This window comes from Pongo abelii, chromosome 5 (genome assembly GCF_028885655.2).
Source record: "Pongo abelii isolate AG06213 chromosome 5, NHGRI_mPonAbe1-v2.0_pri, whole genome shotgun sequence".
NCBI classification, from domain to species: domain Eukaryota; kingdom Metazoa; phylum Chordata; class Mammalia; order Primates; family Hominidae; genus Pongo; species Pongo abelii.
Genome location: NC_071990.2, coordinates 152,301,305 through 152,319,481, shown reverse-complemented (window position 1 = coordinate 152,319,481; position 18,177 = coordinate 152,301,305). Strand labels below are relative to the sequence as shown.

Sequence of the window (18,177 nt, the reverse complement as noted above, 5' to 3'; positions counted from 1 at the left end):
TAAACCTTAAGAATCATCCATCTGTCCATCTCAGGATAAATTTGTTAAGTATTTATTCTATGCCAGGTCCTGGACTAAGTGTTAGAGACAAAAATATTTTTTTAACCAAGATTAACATATGGTTCCTGCCTTTAAAGAACTAACTGAAAATAAACACCTTCCTAAGAGTCTCTTCACATTTAAGTTGTATTTAAATAACTTAAATATAAAAATACCAGTAGATTGAAAAATACTTAAAGGATTTCATGACCAGGTTGGAAATTAAAGTGTACTAAAAGGAGAGAGAATGAAATAAAAGGGAATTAGAATAGACCATCTCATTAGTCATAAAATGAAATGAACTTCTGATATGGATGGGTCTTGAAAATACTATACTGACTGAAATAAGTCAAACAGAAAAGGATAAATATTAGATAATTCCACTCATACAAAATGTCTAGTAAATTCCCAGAGGAGAATGGGCAAATTCATAGAGACTGAAAATAGATTAGAAGTTATCAAAGACAGGACAAGAGGAGAACAGAGTTACTGCCTAATGGTTACAGAATTTTCGTTTGGGGCGATAAAAAATTATAAAAATACTGGTGATGGTTGTATAACATTGTGAATATAACTAATGCCACTGAATTGTACATTTAAAATGGTTAAAATGGCAAATTTTATGTTATGTATATTTTACCACAGCTTAAAAAGTAAATAATGTAATATATCAAAAACCATTGAATTGTACACTTTAAATGGTAAATTGTGCGGCATGTGAATTATATCTCAATACACTGTTTTTAAAAAAATCTCCTACATGTTAGCATAGTTTTTACTATGTTTTTACTTTGTTACCTTGCAAAGCTCTGAATATTGTTACAGAAATTTGTCAAATTTATCAGGAGAGTATGAGATAAGAGAGAAAATGTTAGATTAAATGGTTGGGCTTGGTGGCTTACGCCTGTAATCCCAAAGAGAGAAGGCCTCTTTGGGAGGCCAGCGCAGGTGGATCACCTGAGGTCAGGAGTTCAAGACTAGCCTGGCCAATATGGTGAAGCCCTGTTTCTATTAAAAAATACAAAAATTAGCCAGGCATGGCGGAGCATGCCTGTAATCCCGGCTACTCAGGAGGCTGAGGTATGAGAATCACTTGAACCCGGGAGGCGGAGGTTGCAGTGAGCCAAGATCACGCCACTACACTCCAGCCTGGGTGACAGAGTGAGACTCCATCTCAAAAAATAAAATTAAAAAAAAAAAAAAGAAAGAAAATGTAAGATTAAGAGTCTGGGACATGTGATTCCAGGCCTGCTTTGCCACTTTATCGGCTGTGGTGCCTGAAGCTCAGTAATCAACTTCCCTGAGCTCTGTTTTCTCATCTGAGAAGCAAAGGAGCAAAATCAGATGATTAATTTTTTAAATACTGTGATTCGCACTTCCTACTGAATGCCTAGGGTTTACAAATAATCACTCATCCTTTGGCAGTTAAGAACACAGAACAGCCTTGTCCCTTTTGGATACCTGGTTAAGTGACAAATTTGCTATCTTGCAATGAATACTTATCAGGCGATTTTCAAAAGAGCTTCTTGGCTGGACTCTTCTTGAATATAGTCAGCCTGAAAAGTATGGCTGGAAACCACTGTCCAAACAAAACAGATGATAACATTTGTTTTTTATACCTCTTAAAAGTAGATTAGCTATAGATCAGAGCATGCCACTGGCTAAAAAAATGTCTGGTATATATTTGCTTTCAATACATATTTGTTGAAATGCAAGAACACTTGTGTTTACTCCCTAGGAAACTGGCAGGGCATGGGGTCAGATGAGAGCATGGAGGGGCAGCCGGCCAGCTCTGAGAGCCCCTGGGAGTCTATGACTTCTGGGCTCAGACTTGCTTCCTCAGCTGGCACTGTGTTCCTCCCATGGGTCTATCGTCGGCAAGACCAAAGAGCTCCCTTCTAGTAAGTACCATTAAGGAGTCCAAGGTCCAGACAGAAGAGAACGAGGTCAGGTATTTCCAAAGTATTTCATTCTAATGAAAATTTATTCAGAAAAAGGCCATAATAACCCTTTGAACTAAGTTAACAAGAAAGCTATATTTTTGTCACTAGTTCTATTGTTGCCTCAAAACAATAGTAACAAAACAGAAAATAAAAAGAATTACCAAGAAAACCCAGAAATTAAGTACTCTCCCCATCTCCCATTCCAGACATAATAAAGTGATGCGATTTAGACTAAAATTTGCCAAAAGCAAGTACGCCTTTTTCATCCTACTGGGCAAACACAAATACCACAGAACAAGAATTCCATCTTAAAATAAAAGCTCTGGAAAAAAAGAAGGTAGTAATAATCTTTTACTATGTGACTACTGAAGGTATTACCTGACTACTGAAGTCTTTGATTAGGAAAGGAAAATAGACCTCCCACAAGTAAAATTAGTCACAATTTATGATAACCTGAGAAGAAAAACAGATTCCGGATTTGTCAATTCCATTTGAAGGTGGAGAAAAGCTTATAAGCTCATGATCACCCTCTGAACCCTTTACAAAGGGCTACACAGTCACATCAAGGTGTCAAACATACCCTGAATTGGAATTCCATCTTGGCTCGGTGGGATAAGATGTTTTGACTCAGCCCTTTGAGGAGAGCTTCGATTCCTCCATCCTCTGATCAGAGCCCCCACCATAGCTGCTGGCAGCATGCTCCCCAGGTCGCCGTGGTCCTGCCTTGGTGGGTGGGGAGGCCCGGTCAGGCTGTCACTGCAGGAGAATCATGTCCTCCTTGCAGGTGCTACACCCAAGGCTGACAGGTCCGGGCAGTTCCTCCCGCCCTCATCTCCCGCCCACATTCTCATCCTTCTTGTGTTGTCAGACCTCCCTCGGGAGGCCCAGGGAAAGAAAGCTTGGGAGGTGAGACAAGAGAAAAACAGACAACAGGAAACATAAAAATGAATAGGAATAAAGTCAATCAACAGAAGAGAAAGGCCAATATCATAAAAGCACAGTCTCCTTTATATGAGGGATCATTTTCGATGCTTCATTTTTTACTTAAAGTCTAATTTTTCAACAAGCAAAAATGACCACGTGTGGGAGGGCTGAGGCGGGGCATGTACCTGCATACCTATTTCTCTTTTCTCAGACTATTTTCCTTGCTAAACTGGAAGAGCTTTCAGGCAATTGTTTTTCCAAAGAGAACCATCTTCTACATAAACAAAATTTGTTTACAATATAAGAAAACTATTTCTAATGTTTGGAGTGTTCACAGAATTACACTGGCATTTGAGAATGAGGAAAGTTGGTTAAGCGATTTAATAAAAATCCCAATCAAGTAAACTCTCAAAGACTTTTAAAAGATGAATCGAATCCAATGACCTAATTAGCTCTCCTGTGGAGCCCAGGTAGAGGTGCCTCATCCTGACCAGCTGGTGCCTGAGCCGAGCTCATATAGGACACTGCTCCCATGTGCCCCCTACTGGTCAGGTGCCAGGTGCCCACTGGGCAGTGACCAATGACTGCATTAAAGCAGGGGGAGGAGCAAGTAGCTCTAGAAAGTTCTAGAATCCCTTAGCCATCTCTGTATGCTGTCATTCATTCAGCCTAGGTGGTAGAAGTTGAGATTGAATTAGCTGTAGGCAGCCTGAGAGGTTTTGGTATTATTTACTGTTGTTATGACTTTTACAGGTTACACAGATGGAATGATCCATGTCTGATTTCACTCTTTTTTCCTCCCTTCCCTAGTTACATCTTATTTAATTTAATAAGATCAAGATAGTTTCTGCAGGAGGTGGGCAAATTCCCCGAATCACCTAAAACTGATCACATTTAAATAAAACTACAATTTACCAAAGAAAGAGTATTTTGAGGATACACACCTACATATTCATTTTGTTGACATTTACCTTATTATTTTGACCTTTCCAAAATTCAGAAAACCTTTACTATCACTGTGGTCAGAGGGAAAGTCGAAATGCAGGATGGGGTTTTAAAATGGTAGAAGAGTAGGAAGCTATTGGCTCTATTCTCTCCACACCCCAATCTCAGGGCAGGATTCCTGCAGCACCATCTCGGAGGGGCAGCCCTTGATGAGAGGCACATGTCCTGGGCCTCCTTGTTGGGTGCCTCTCCTTCCTCACTGGAGTGGGATTCCTCTTTTCCACAGGAAGCTCCTTCTGCCACAGAGGGCTGAGCTGGGCTCTGATGGGTTCAGGGGATTGCTGCTCAGGGGCAAAGCCACCTACTCTCTAGGGAAAAGGGCAAAGAGGCTTTCAAAATCTCTGTTCCTGTCACACCCAGAGTCAATAAAACAGGCTGAAGCTGTCTTCTGCTGGGGCCATGCCCTGTGGGAGTGGGGTGGCATCAGGGAAGAGAGCAGGGGAGCCCAGTGCTCAAGTGTGGGGTTTGGTCTTGTCTTGGAAGAGGGGGTTAAGGAGAGATCTTGAGGAACGGCCCAGTGTCACTCATTGGAGACAGTATCAGGAGGTGGGAACACAGCTGTGCATTCACCTGGAACCATCTCTTTGGAACTTCGTGTTCCACTGCAGGAGACTGCATGGGCTGAGAATTAGGAGTGGTAGGGAGTTGAAGAGAGCCTCTATCAAGACAAGCAGAAGCAACTTTGACCCCATCCTTAGGGTGAGGAGGCAGAGAAAACGCAGCGATGCTGAAAGCACACACGTGCTTCCTTAACCGGACCTGCTGCGGGTGACCCACGCCTTTCCCGGAGATGCAAAGGGAAGCAGCTCAACAGCAAGCCCATGAAGTCATTTCCCCCCCAAACCTGTCTTATGGTAAGATACACCCCCACCCCCCGCCATGAAAAGGGACACACTGAGAAAAGAAACACATCTAAAGGACTCAGTATGAAGGCTATTAAAAATCTACTAACACCCTCCAAGTGGCGCTCTTCTTGGAGGCCTCGATCATTACTGCTGCCACAGATCCAAAAATCCTCATCCCCCATGGGCCAATCAGAAGTCCAAGGGGAGACACGGCGTTGGCCAGAACCATTTCGGAAGCACAGCAAACTGCCCAAATTCAGACACTGAGACCCCTGCACAGCTGCTGTGGTGATGGTGACCATCAGCCACCGGACAGCATATGGAGGTATGTGAGAAAGTAGGCGGATGGAGCCAGTTGAAATTTCAAATACTAGTCCCCAACCCCGCACCTGGACTTCCCACGTAGGAGAACCTCCTTTGTGCATTCGTCATTCCCTAAACAGCCAATCACAGTACTTCTTGCACTTTGTTGCGATGATTTACTTGTAACAGTTTGTCTCACGCAACTATCTATCCCCAAGCCTCACGGGGCACTTAATGGGATGGAGATTCCCAGGACTTGCTCTGAAATGGCTGTTCTATGAGGTCTAAGATAGTGCCAGGGCGCCTGCATTTTCTAAAGCTTTCCATTTGCTTACATTGTCAGCCTGGATCTAAGGATATAATATGAAGATGCCAATTTACTAGCCTGAGGGCTTCTTGAAGTCATGGACCACAGCCTTCTTTGTGCCCAGCATAGCGTATGTACCCAGCACATAGATTGTTGGGTGAAGACAGTCCCGGAGGCCAGGGACATCTACCCGCGGTCTCTGCCCCAGGAGGCTGCCTGATACTTTTATCCTTCCATGAAACCCACTGCTTGCCACTGCCCTTGCCACCACCCTGGCTGCAGGTGCCAAACCATAGGATCGCTCCATCTTACCTCCATCCCAGGCCCCCTCAATAGTCCCATATTTCACTCGCCTGTGATGCTTTGGCCCAGAATACGATTTGTCCAGGCAGCAGTTTCCTGCCTCTTCCGCCCCACCAAGAATGGCTCCATCTTTCCTTCAGGCGTCCTATGCCCTGGATACTAGCGCAGAGGGGTCCGTGCGTCAACTCAGGGTTCAAGTTGAACAGCATCATTGAACACTCTGTCATCCTTAGTTTGCCAGTTATAGCAGGTGGACGCACAGTGTCCAAGGTTTTCCCCAACAGGAAGCTAAGCGATGACCGTGACTGCTGTGGGAACAGCAGTTGTCAGGAAGAGGAAGAAGGGTAATGTCCTGCCTGGGAGGTCAGCGCCACCCTTCCACACACACACACACGTGCTTCCTTCACCGGACCCGCTGTGGGTGAACCACACCTTCCTCCGAGATGCAAAGGGAAGCAGCTCAACAGTGAGCCCATGAAGTCATTTCCCTCCTGAACCTGTCTTATTGTAATATACACCCCCTCTCCTCTCATGAAAAGGGACTCACTGAGAAAGGAAACACATCTAGAAAACCAGAATCATCCTGAAGGCTGTTTAAAGACCAGTGTGGCTCACAACAAACTTTCGTTCATGGGTTTGTTGCTAATGTCCTATCGTGACGAGTTGACAACTATTCTCTAAATTTCATAAACATAAATACTGTCCCCATCTGCCCTCTACAGAGGATGAGGTTGACTCGGGCCATGTGTCTCTCTGGAGTCTCTTAGGGCCTAATGTGGTTCTGAGCACAAAGAACACATGCCAATTGAAGAAACGTGTGTCAAACTGTGATGATGTAGTTGTCAACTGTTAAGATACGCACGAAGCCATTAGCATTAAGTATGACATCCAACTCTGTAGCAAATACTTGACCTCCTACTATAACATCAGGGAGGAGTCTTGGGGTGAGGGTGGGGCTGTGTGTGGCGTGTTTCATCCTCACTCCTGCTGTTCTCTCATCTGGGTGGTGCTCCAGGAGCTCCTGGTCTCTCTTTAACCCGCACATGCCTCTCTTGGGGGCAGGACTCAGGAATTAGACTGGCATGCATAGGAAGGGAAAACTGGGCAGGCATGATCTGGCTGCACTCTTGCTTTCGGGGCACAGAGCTGCCCACTGGTAGCACCCGCTTTGCCTCCCCCCTGCAGGTGCAAGGTCTGCTCCCGTGTGTGAAGGGCTGCTCAGGTCAGCCTGCCATCTAGGAAGTTTCCGATTCTGAGTTCGGTATTAGGATGGCTGCACACCTAGACATGAGACACAATCTCCGATGTCAGCTTATCGGCAATAAAGATGAGAGTTTAGTCTCCCTCTGCCTTCCTGCTTGGTTTCAAATTCTCAAACTAGGCAGAACCTGACCAGGTGGAGAGGGTCTTCACTGCCCTTTCCCCAAGCCTCCATGTCTGGTGGACTGGCTCAGGGACATGCACTTGAGGAACAAAATGACCCCCGGAGATGGTGGCTTCTGACAGATGCGGCACTGTGGGTGTGGGCCATTGGTTTCTCATGTGGCCACTTGCAGCACAATGTTTTGTGCCACACTTTGCTTTTACAGTCTTGCAGGTGGCCTTTATCATGGCCTGGTAAGCAGCTTTAGTGCACTTTTTACTTTGGCAGCTGACTCAGCTGCTGACAACTTTGCCACAGGTGAGTGGCTCTTTCTGGAGTGTCGTTGGGCCTGCCAGCACAACGCCCAGACATGCAGGCTCAGGCCTCACCATGCACAGAGGCTGCATGGCCTCAGCAAGGTGGTCTTAGCCTAACTGTGGGGGAAGGGGGGATTTAGGGAGCAGGCATCATGCTTGCCCCTCACCAGATGTACTGAGGCAGAGTCAACTGTAGGTAAAGCAGAGTCTTTATGTTAACAGACTTTTTAGAATCGGGGTGGAGCCATATTGCAAAGCACCATGCTCTGTGCACACTGCAGAGTGGGGTTTAGCTTTAAAGGATCACTGCCTGGCCCATTCAGCCGTACTTCATCAACGGCTGCAAATTCCATTCTGTACTCAAGGCCAAAAAGAAATTGAGGAGCGGCAAAGTTTGGGTTCAGGAAGCTCATTCACAGGTTTCAGGGTCTCCCTGCACTACAGGGCCTCAAGTTGGCTCCGAATCGCTGTGTTCTCTCAGACACCACCGGGACTCTGCTCCGGGCTGCATTTAGGGAAGGATAGCTGTGCAAAGCTGACTACTCCAGGGGATGGGGAAAACAGGTTTTCTAAATTTGGAGGATGTGGAACCATCTGTGTATATAGAATTCTCAATACAAAGAACATGGAGGAAATTCTACAACTCTTTTTTTAAGAAGGGGGAAAAAAAGACGATCCACTATTATCCTTTTTTTTTTTTTTTTTTTTTTTTTGAGACAGAGTCATGCTCTGTCGCCAGGCAGTGGCACGATCTTGGCTCACTGCCACCTCTGCCTCCTGGGTTCAAGTGATTCTTCTGTCTCAGCCTCCCGAGCAGCTGGGACTACAGGCACACGCCACCACGCCCAGCTAAATTTTGTATTTTCAGTAGAGAGGGGTTTTCACCATGTTGGTCAGGATGGTCTCCACCTCTTGATCTACTGGCCTCAGCCTCCCAAAGTGCTGGGATTACAGGCATGAGCCACCACGCCTGGCCTATTATCCTTTCTTTTCTCCAGGTGATAACCACTACCCAGGCTGAATTGTTCTGAACTGGATGTTGCACAAAATTCACCTGAGCACTTGCTAACTCCCATGCTGTCTTTACAGTCCTCAGCATTGCAGTGGCCATATATATGAGAAAAGCAGGGGAAACACCAATGCATGTATGGTTTCTGCTAAAATAAGTTAATCCATGAAAAATGTATTTGTAAATTCATATAGAATTTGGACCCTATATGAGCATTACTGCCTAGAGATGTTCATTACTTCCCAAGGGCACCTCCTCTCTGTCTGTCCTAATGGTGGGAAAATGTGCTTAAACTTGCCCATCTAAGGCAACTTTCCCATGATTCTCAGCGTGTCCTCCTCCAGCTGTAGCCCTCTTCTTCCTTCAAGTGTAAAAGCTACAAATGGGTTATCTGTACTCACTGTCTTCATCTCTTCCCCAACTCGCTCCAATCTAATCTCTTCCCCGCTTCACCGCACACACCCCCAACCAAAACAGTTCTCTGTAATATGATGCTGCTTAACCCAACTGGTATTTATCAGTCTCTTCTGTGTATAACTTCTTGAAAGCATCTGATACTTCTGGCCACTGTTTTCATATTAAGCACTGTCCTCCTTTGGGGACCATGGCCCCTTAGAATCCTGGTTTTCCACCTCCCTGTACCAACATCCCTCTTCAATCTCCTTTGCAGGATCAGCTAATGACTCATTTATATTTTCATTTATATTTATATTTTCTCTCCTACTAGTCTAGTTTAATATATTGATGGGGTGGTGGGGAAAGCGCATGTGTTTTTATGCCTGCATCAAATTCCCACAGCCTGAAACAGCACCTGGCACAGAGTACATACTCAACGAATGCTTGCTGAATGACTGAATGAAAAACTATACTGCCCTGAGCACTTTGGTATAATTAGTGTGAGTGATATTTCTATCACAGCTGTTGTAATTTTTTAACGTATGCTATTGCTTATAATTAGGTAAAGAAGCAAGCCTGTAATTATGAACTCATTCCCATGGGAAAACATCATCTGCTTTATGATAACTACTTTATTTTATGGATTCTTCAAAGAGAACACTTTGGTGAAAAGTGAGCTGCCTGTATTTCTCCCTTACTTACATTTAATATTCACATCTTCTCTGCCCTGAGAAATGCTATATTGCTGAACATAGCCATGAAGTTCAAGAAATTTAACAAATAACTAAATATCTCTTTGGAGCTTAATATTTATTATATGATTACAACTTAGGTTAAATTATATTAAAAACTGTTATTAAGAACAGAGCAACTCAGAAAAGTCAAGGCAATGGCGCTTTCTCATGCCAAACCTTTAAAATCCTACAAACATGATTTCTGTATTTATTTTCTCCTCTATATCAAAGCAAGGCAAGCCTACCATACGTCATTATGGCACTTTCACTCACACACACAATTTAATAAGAGTTTAAAATTTTGATTTTATAGAAAATTGCTCATTAATATTGTTTTTTCAGAGATTTATTACTTATTTTCTCAGCAATGAAAGGTAATGAATTTAGGCTGATTTCTAGTTTATAATTAATTGATATTCAGAGATTTCAGGTTTTAAAACTGCAATATCAGTGATAACCTAATATGATAAAACCCAGGTTTTCTAATCATATTTAAAAATCCCCTAGAAATATTTTGTCTTTAATTCACATATTCATTTGCTCATGATTGGTTAGAACCAATTCCTAACAACACCTCAAGATTTGGCCACTGGAAATAACCATCTTTAGCAAAGCCTTTGTTATTTGTAATTCAACCCTGAAACGTGAACACTATAAAATTTTAGAACTCTACATTAGATTGGTGCAGAACCTTAAGCCAGAGAGTATGCCAACATTTCTTTCTCTATTTTAAAGAGTATGTGGATTAATTACAAGGTGCTGACTGACCTGGATTAGTCTTTACCCCTGCCTGCACAAAATTAATTCCTACCATTTACATCAGTTAGATTAGGTCAAGATGGGTAATTCAGGCTGAACCTAATATAAAAACTCCTGTTTACTAGGGCATCTGAAGTTAACACAGATCTAGTGAAACAATTCCTGTTTATATATTAATGGCATAAGGAGTTAGATTTCTCCCTGCTCACTTTATAGAGTTGTGAAAACTATTCAGGCACTGCTTAAATTTAGGTGTTCATTGGGAATAGTTTTAAAACACTCAGCTATGGTGGAGGGGCCTGAGTGGGCAAGGAGAGATGTTGTTCAAGTGGTCCAAAGTTTCAGTGGGACAGGAGGAACGGGCTCTGGTGATCCATTACACAGCATGGTGACTGTAGTTAATGGTAACGTATTGTAGATTTCAAAAGAGCTAAAAGAATGGATTTTAAATGTCCTGACCACAAAGAACAGCCTGATTTGATCATTCCACAATGTATACATATGCATCAAAACATCACATTGTATCCCATAAATATACACAATTATTATCAATTAAAAATAACACTAAAAAACACTTTGCTGCAAAAAGTGAGGGAACACATTGACCTATTTTGCTGCATTTTGTCTTTATGCATAATAGTTATACTGACTTGTTTGTTTATTTATTTATTTATTTATTTATTTATTTATTTATTTATTTTAGAGACAGGGTCTCACTCTGTCACCCAGGCTGGAGTACAGTGGCATAATTACAGGTCACTGTAACCCTGAACTCCCAGGCTCAAGTGATCCTCCCTCCTCAATCTCCCAAGTAGCTGGGACTACAGGTGTGCACCACTGTGTCCAGCTAATTTAAACTTTTTTTTTTCTTTTTTAGAGACGGGATCTCACTATGTTGCCCAGGTTGGCCTTGAATTCCCGGCCTCAAGTGATCCTCTTGCCTCAGCTTCCCGAAGCACTGACAGCATTCTACGTGAGGGGTATGTATCAGGTGTGTGAACATAAGTGGGCCCCCAACCGAGTCCTGTGTCTGCATGTGTCAGGAAGGGACCTAAATCATAAAGATGTCCCTAGAAAGGATGACATATGAATTGAGTCTGGAAGAACAAACAGGCATAAATAGGAGTCAGCCAGCCTGGAGTCATGGGATGGGGTGAGAAGTCAGTGCAGGCTTTTAAGGAGAGGGGGTGCCATGTGCAAAGACCCATGGTGCCTATCCAGCGGAACTGCAAGCAATGCAGTAGGGTAGAAACTGTTGGTGTGTGCGTGTGTGCGTGTGTATGTGTGTGTGTGTGTATAGGGGAAGAAACAAGAGACAAGACTGTAGAGGTAAGTAGGCACCAGACCACATAGGGTCTTATGTATCCAGTAAAGAGTTTGGACTGAATGTTTTAAATGGAGGAGTACCATAATCAATCATATCTGCATTTTGAAAAGACAACTCTCAATGAAGTTGGAAAACAGACCAGAGGAAGAAACAATGCAAGTATGGAGATAGACACCTGCTAAGGAAGAGGTGGTGGCAGCCTGGATAAAGGCAGCTGCAGGGAGAATGCCTATAGTTTGAGAATTGATTGGATGGGGCTGGGCTATGAAGGAGAGGGAGGAGGGAGGGAAAGGCTGAAGCTTGTGGTGAAGGCACCTTGGGGCTGGCGTTGCCATTCACTCCCAGGGTATGCATAGAAGAACGGGAGAGAGTTGGTTATAGGGTGGTGGGTGATTCAGGAAAATAATGAGTTCTACATTTTTAGATATGTAGGCTGTCACTAAGTATTTTTTCTCATTATAATTAATTCCATGAAGACATTTTTGAACGTGAATTATGTTAGTGCCTTTAAGTTGCACCAGCTCCACCTTCAGGGTGGAATCTGTCTCCTTCATCTCCATTTCTCACAGCTTCTAGCACTGCAGTTGCTCAGTAAGTTCTTGTCTCATGACACCATTGGGATAAATTGCCAGGAAGGAAGAGCTACAGCAGGTTCAAAGGGTAAGACTGTCATCATTCTTATTATATACTGTCAGGTTTTCTCCAAAAGGATTACATAGTTTACACTGTTAACAGTAATGCATGAATATAACCTGTTTCCCCACAACCTGTCCCTTGTTGATTTTTGACTTCTGTTTATTTGATAGGTGTAAAATGTTTCCATTTTAAAATGATTTAAGTTGACTGTTATTTTCAGATTTGGTTTCCTATTTGTTTTCCTTTGTGTAATAGCTGGTTTTATCCTTGGACCACTTATCCAATTAGAATCTGACATTGTGCTAACATTTATATAAATTCTTGTGTGTGCACACGAATTAAGTCTCCAATTTTTGCTGTGCATATTTTCCCATTTTGTTGCTTTCATTACGTTCTAGTTTTAAAAGGTTTTAAACTTCATATCAATACATATGTGCATCTTTGCCCTTTTCAATTTTCTCCTCCTTCAAAAAAATTTTCTTCTTTACAGCTGAAACTGTGCTACTGCAAATCTGTAATTCTTTAGTTCATTGGGAGTTCACTGTGATATATATTATATGGCTTGTGGTCTGAATCTTGAATATTTTTTCTTTTGAATTATATCTTGTATTAGTAACTATTTTTACTCACTTTTTACTCATTTCATCTATGTTTTATAGGTATTTAATGATATCTGCAATAAATGTTTATACAGTTTCTTTTTTGCTACTTAATTTCATCTTCTTAGATTTAAAAAATCCTCATGCTTTTTCCCCCACTAAGAAAAGTAAGTTTTATCAGCCAGGTATGGTGGCTCATGCCTGTAATCCCAGCACTTTGGGAAGCCGAGGCAGGTGGATCACTTGAGGTCAGGAGTTTGAGACCAGCCTGGCCAACATGGCGAAACCCCATCTCTACCAAAAATACAGAAATTAGCCAATCACACCTCTGCACTCCAGCCTGGGTGACAGAGGGAGACTCCATCTCAAAAACAAAAACAAAAATAAGTTTTATCATTAAAGACAAGAGGCCAAAATAAAACTATCTTAGGAAGGGGATAAAAGACCCTCCAAATATAACTGAAAGATAAGGTTGTAGGGAGGATCTTCCTTTGCCCAACTTTCTCCACTAATCCAGAAAGTGTGAGAGAAAAAGCAAGAATGGATGAGCATGTGTGATGAATGCACAGGAGACAGTGCACGCAGCTGAGGGAACACACTTTGGTGTACAAAAGATCTGGGTGCGAGTCCTGGTTCTGCCACTTATGAGCTGTGTGTCTTCAGGTAAGCTCCTCAATCATGCAAGTTTGCCCATCTGCAGATTAATAAATGGTGTGAACAGAGAGGGGACTGAAGGGGGAAGGAAGACTAATCAGCAGCTGTTATTATAGGTGATATAGGAGAAAGGATCATGTTCATGCAAAGAACTTGCCCTATACTGTCTGCTGGCATATGGTGAACTCCCAAAATGCTGCCTGTGGTTATTAAATATTTCTTGGCTAGGTCACTATATAAATCCATACCAAAGTTTTGAGCTTATTACTACATTTTTAAATAGCAAACAGTTTGCAATTTGTGTGTGCCTTTTTAAAGGAATGTTTGAGGTGGCCAGGCATGGTGGCTCACACCTGCAATCCCAGCACTCTGGGAGGCTGAAGCAGGCGGATTACTTGAGGTCAGGAGTTCGAAACCAGCCCGGCCAACATGGCAAAACCCCATCTCTACTAAAAATACAAAAATTAGCTAGGCATGGTGGTAGGTGCCTGTAATCCCAGCTACTCAGGAGGCTGAGGCAGGAGAATCTCTTGAACCCAGGTGGTGAAGGTTGCGGTGAGCTGAAATCATGCCACTGCACTCCATCCTGAGTGACAGAGCGAGACTCCATAGAAAGAAAGAAAGAGAAAGAAAGAGAGAGAGAGAAGAGAGAGAGAGAAAGAAAGAGAGAGAGAGAAGAGAGAGAGAGAGAGAGAAAGAAACAAACAAACAAAGAGAAAGAAAGAAAGAAAGGAAGAAAGAAAGGAAGAAAATGTAAGAGGTGTAATCTGGCATTAAGTAACTTGAAACAAAAGTGAAACTCAGGTGCCATAAATGTAGGTCTATAATAACTGATAACAATGCTTTGAACCTGGCCAGTTCTCTACTCTTTATTTAGGTGGATATAATTCTTAGAAGAGTTTATATCACTTCCTGATTGCAGGTTAATTCTCAGAAAGAGAAGAGAGCTTGGACTCTGAGGTCATTCTTTGTCATTAACAGTAGAGTAAAAGAGCAATTATCCAAATTCCTTAAGAGATGAAAAGTTCTGCTTAACTGAACTTTCTGTTAACTTTAGGGTTAACAATAAAAACCTTTTTCAACGCTTGTTAATTTTTTTTTTCTAAACTGGGTCATGCACATCCCTACCTTGATAGGTAAAGGCGGTATACAAACTATAATTTAACCTTCCCCGATGATTCCGATTGTTGCCCTGCCTCAGGGTCGAATCTATAACAGGGAACAGACTAAGAAGAAGGTGGAGGAGCTGGGATTAATAAACACTGATAGGCTGATGCACATTCAAAGATTCTTTTTTTCCTTAAATAAATTCCTCATGTCTACGTACTTTGTGTGTGTGGTGTGTGGTGGACAGGGAGGTCAGGCTGTCTTCTACAAACTGAGCTTAGAAAAAAACAGTTCATAGGCTGAGCGCGGTGGCACACGCCCATAATTGCAGCACTTTGGGAGGCCAAGTTGGGTGGAATGCTTGAGCCCAGGAGTTTGAGAACAGCCTGCAGCAACATAGCAAAAGCTCATCTCCACAAAAAATACAAAAAAATTTAGCCAGGCATGGTGGCTTACGCCTGTAGTCCCAGCTACTTGGGAGACTGAGATGGGAGAATCACCCCAGCCAAGGAGGTTGAGGCTGCAGTGAGTCATGATTGTGCCACTGCACTCCAGCCTGGGTGACAGAGTAAGACCCTGAAAAAAGAGGAGAGGGAGGGGAGGGGAGGGAAGAGGGAAAGAAAGGAAGGAAAGAAGGAAGGAAGGAAAGAAAGACAAGAAGAGAGAGAGGAAGGAAGGAAGGAGAAAAGAAAAGAAAGAGTTCATTAAGGGCTTTGGCTTTCCTGAGTTGTACTTGACTACAAGTGTACACAATGCTCTAGAATCTGGTGAGCTAAGAAGTGTTCTTGAATATATTTAAGGATTCGAAAGCAAGCATTGCCTATAGACAGGCCGAAGAAAATGAACTTTGTCTACCAAGATCTTCAGCTAAACACCTAGGGCTCCTTCCATGTCTGGCTTGGGGGCTGAGTTAGCTATGGCTCTGCAGAGGTCACAGATTACACAGAATATTTTAAAGTAACGCAGTACTAGAGAGATGTGCATTTGCTTGAAGACAGAAAAATCTTTTACTAGAAGGAAGCTTACCTTAAAAGTTTTTTTTGGAACTTGTATGCATGATGATTTGCCCTTTTAGAGAGAATGCTAAAGGTTAATTTTCTATGGCATAAGAACTGCAGATACATGCCAAAATTCTATTCCCAGACCTAAATTATATAATCAGAAATAGGGCATCCAAACTGAACATCAAATAGTCTTGCTTTCCGGCCGACTATGAAAAAAATCAGTTTCAATGTTTGAAGTAGGTGTTTGTTTATATAATGCAACCAACCATGACTGCCAAACACAGTAATTAAATGGTTTTACAAGTGAGAAATCTTGCCAGAATATGCAATTTGAAGGGGGAAATAAGCAGAGTTGATATGCAGCAGAAAATGCTGAATTATTTATTTCATTCTGCTCAAAAGTAGACACTCATGCTTTCAGTCTACCTGCAGAAATACTGAAAGAGAAATGAGAGCATCAGAAGGTGGCAGTTACTTTATCTAATCTTATCTTTTTTACCTATAAATGGTACACTTTCTTCTCACTCAAACTTGAAAAATGAGGACTTCTCATCTGCCTGTCGTTATAAAATGACCTGGTTGGAAACGAAATTAAACATCTACAAATAAACAACAGATAACTGTATTTTTCTTTTTCCATTCCTTTAATTATCAACTAATTTTTTCTATCCTCTGATTTCGCCTAAATGCTCCTACTGGTGAAATAGAGCATCAATTTAATATAGGTTAATACTTAGAATGAGCAACTAATGAAATATTTTCAAAGGATTCCACTTCTAAGACAATTGAGAAATCATCCTTAATCTCAATTTTCACTCATCTCCATGATCAAACAATATAAATGCTGTCTGGCTTCCCCTGGGAACTTAACGGAACATCGAGGAAAGCAGAGGAGGTAGTAGCAACTGCTAGACTTTGCACTGGACTTCCAAGCACCTAGTAGCATTAATTTATTCATATGAACATCCATGGAATCAGGCTCTAATTTTCTCCACTGTATAGAGAGAAGGAGGGAATACTTGCACAGCAGACAAAAGGTGAGTTAGGTGGGGGAAATATTGGGATTAAGACTTACACATTTTCTTTTTCCATTACCCAAAGAGTGGTTCTTTGATAACATCTGCATATTTTTTTGTGTCCTGGAGAATAACTTCTCTATTATCAGGGACCCCTTGGCCCAAGGGACCACCACCAGCTCTTGACTGGCCTGCAGCACAAGGCTTCTAACTTGTCATCCCTTTACCACCCCACTTTCTGTAATTCATTCTCACCCAATAGCTAGTGAATCTTCAGAAAGCTGAACTGGATTCCATCACCCTCCTGCTTAAAACCTATAAATATAGTCCCATTGCATTAGAATAAAAACCAAACTCCTTAACATGGTCTGCAAGGCTGTGCAAGAGCTAGTCCTCGTCTCTCTCTCCAACCCCATCCCCACTGCTCACTGCCTCCAGCCTCACTGGTTTTCCATTCATTCACTCTTTCATTCATGTCCCAACTTCATGTAGGCCTTCCCTAATCTTCTCCTGTGACTAAAATGTAATCTCTTAGAGCATCCTGGTCTCTTCATTCATAGCACTGACCACAATTTAAAATAATATACTTGGGGTTTTTTAAAACTGTTTTCTTTCAGCTCCGCTAGACTCTAAGCTTCTTGCAGGTGTCACTACCAATGTAACCACTGTCTCCTCAGCACTTACTACAGTGCCCGGCATATGGAGTCCCTCCATAACTGTTGGCTCAGAGTGAGCAAGTGATTTCTGACTTGACCAATTCCTCAACAGTCTGGGGCACTGGTTCCTTCTTACCCATAATGGCTCTGCCCTTTCCTCTTTTAAGGAATATTCTAGGACGGAGGAAAAAGAAGCAACATATGGTATGGATGCAGTGAACAGGGAACACTTCTACACTGCTGGTGGGAATGTAAACTAGTACAGCCACTATCGAAAATACTGTGGAGATTCCTTAAAGAACTAGAAGTAGAACTAGCATGTGATCCTGCAATCCCACTACCAGGTATTTACCCAGAGGAAAAGAAGTCATTATTCAAAAAAGATACTTGTACACGCATGTTTATAGTAGAACAATTCACAACTGCAAAACTGTGGAACCAACCCAAATTCCCATCAATCAATGAGTGGATAAATAAACTGATATATATGTGTATATATGTGTATATATGTATATATGTGTATGTATATGTATGTATATATGTATATGTCTATATGTATATATGTATATATGTATATATATGTCTATATGTATATATGTATATATGTATATATATATGATGGAATACTATGTAGCCATAAAAAGGAATGAGTTAATAGCATTTGCAGTGACCTGGATGAGATTGGAGACTATTATTCTAAGTGATGTAGCCCAGGAATGGAAAACCAAACATTATATGTTCTCACTGGTATGTGGGAGCTCAGCTATGAGGACGCAAAGGCATAAGAATGATACAATGGACTTTGGAGACTTGGGGGGAAGAATGGGAGGGGGGCAAGGGATAAAAGCCTATAAATATGGTGCAGTATATGCATGGGTGATGGGTACCACTAAAGAACTTACTCATGTAACAACTACAACAATAATAAAAT

At 42.1% G+C, this 18,177-nt stretch overlaps 1 protein-coding gene across 6 annotated transcripts in view; it reads right to left on the bottom strand.

The window, feature by feature from the left end:
* Positions 1 to 18,177, bottom strand: part of PLEKHG1 (pleckstrin homology and RhoGEF domain containing G1) — a 238,680-nt gene that overhangs the window by 148,886 nt on the left and 71,617 nt on the right. The window contains exon 1 of one of the 6 annotated variants that reach the window (XM_054558318.2): positions 5,720 to 7,977. The exons of the other annotated variants lie outside the window; for them this stretch is intronic. Within the exon in view, the coding sequence (XP_054414293.2) occupies positions 5,720 to 5,798 (79 nt within the window). The 5' untranslated portion in view covers positions 5,799 to 7,977. Of the gene's footprint in view, positions 1 to 5,719; positions 7,978 to 18,177 lie in introns of those variants that run through there. 6 annotated transcript variants of the gene reach the window in all.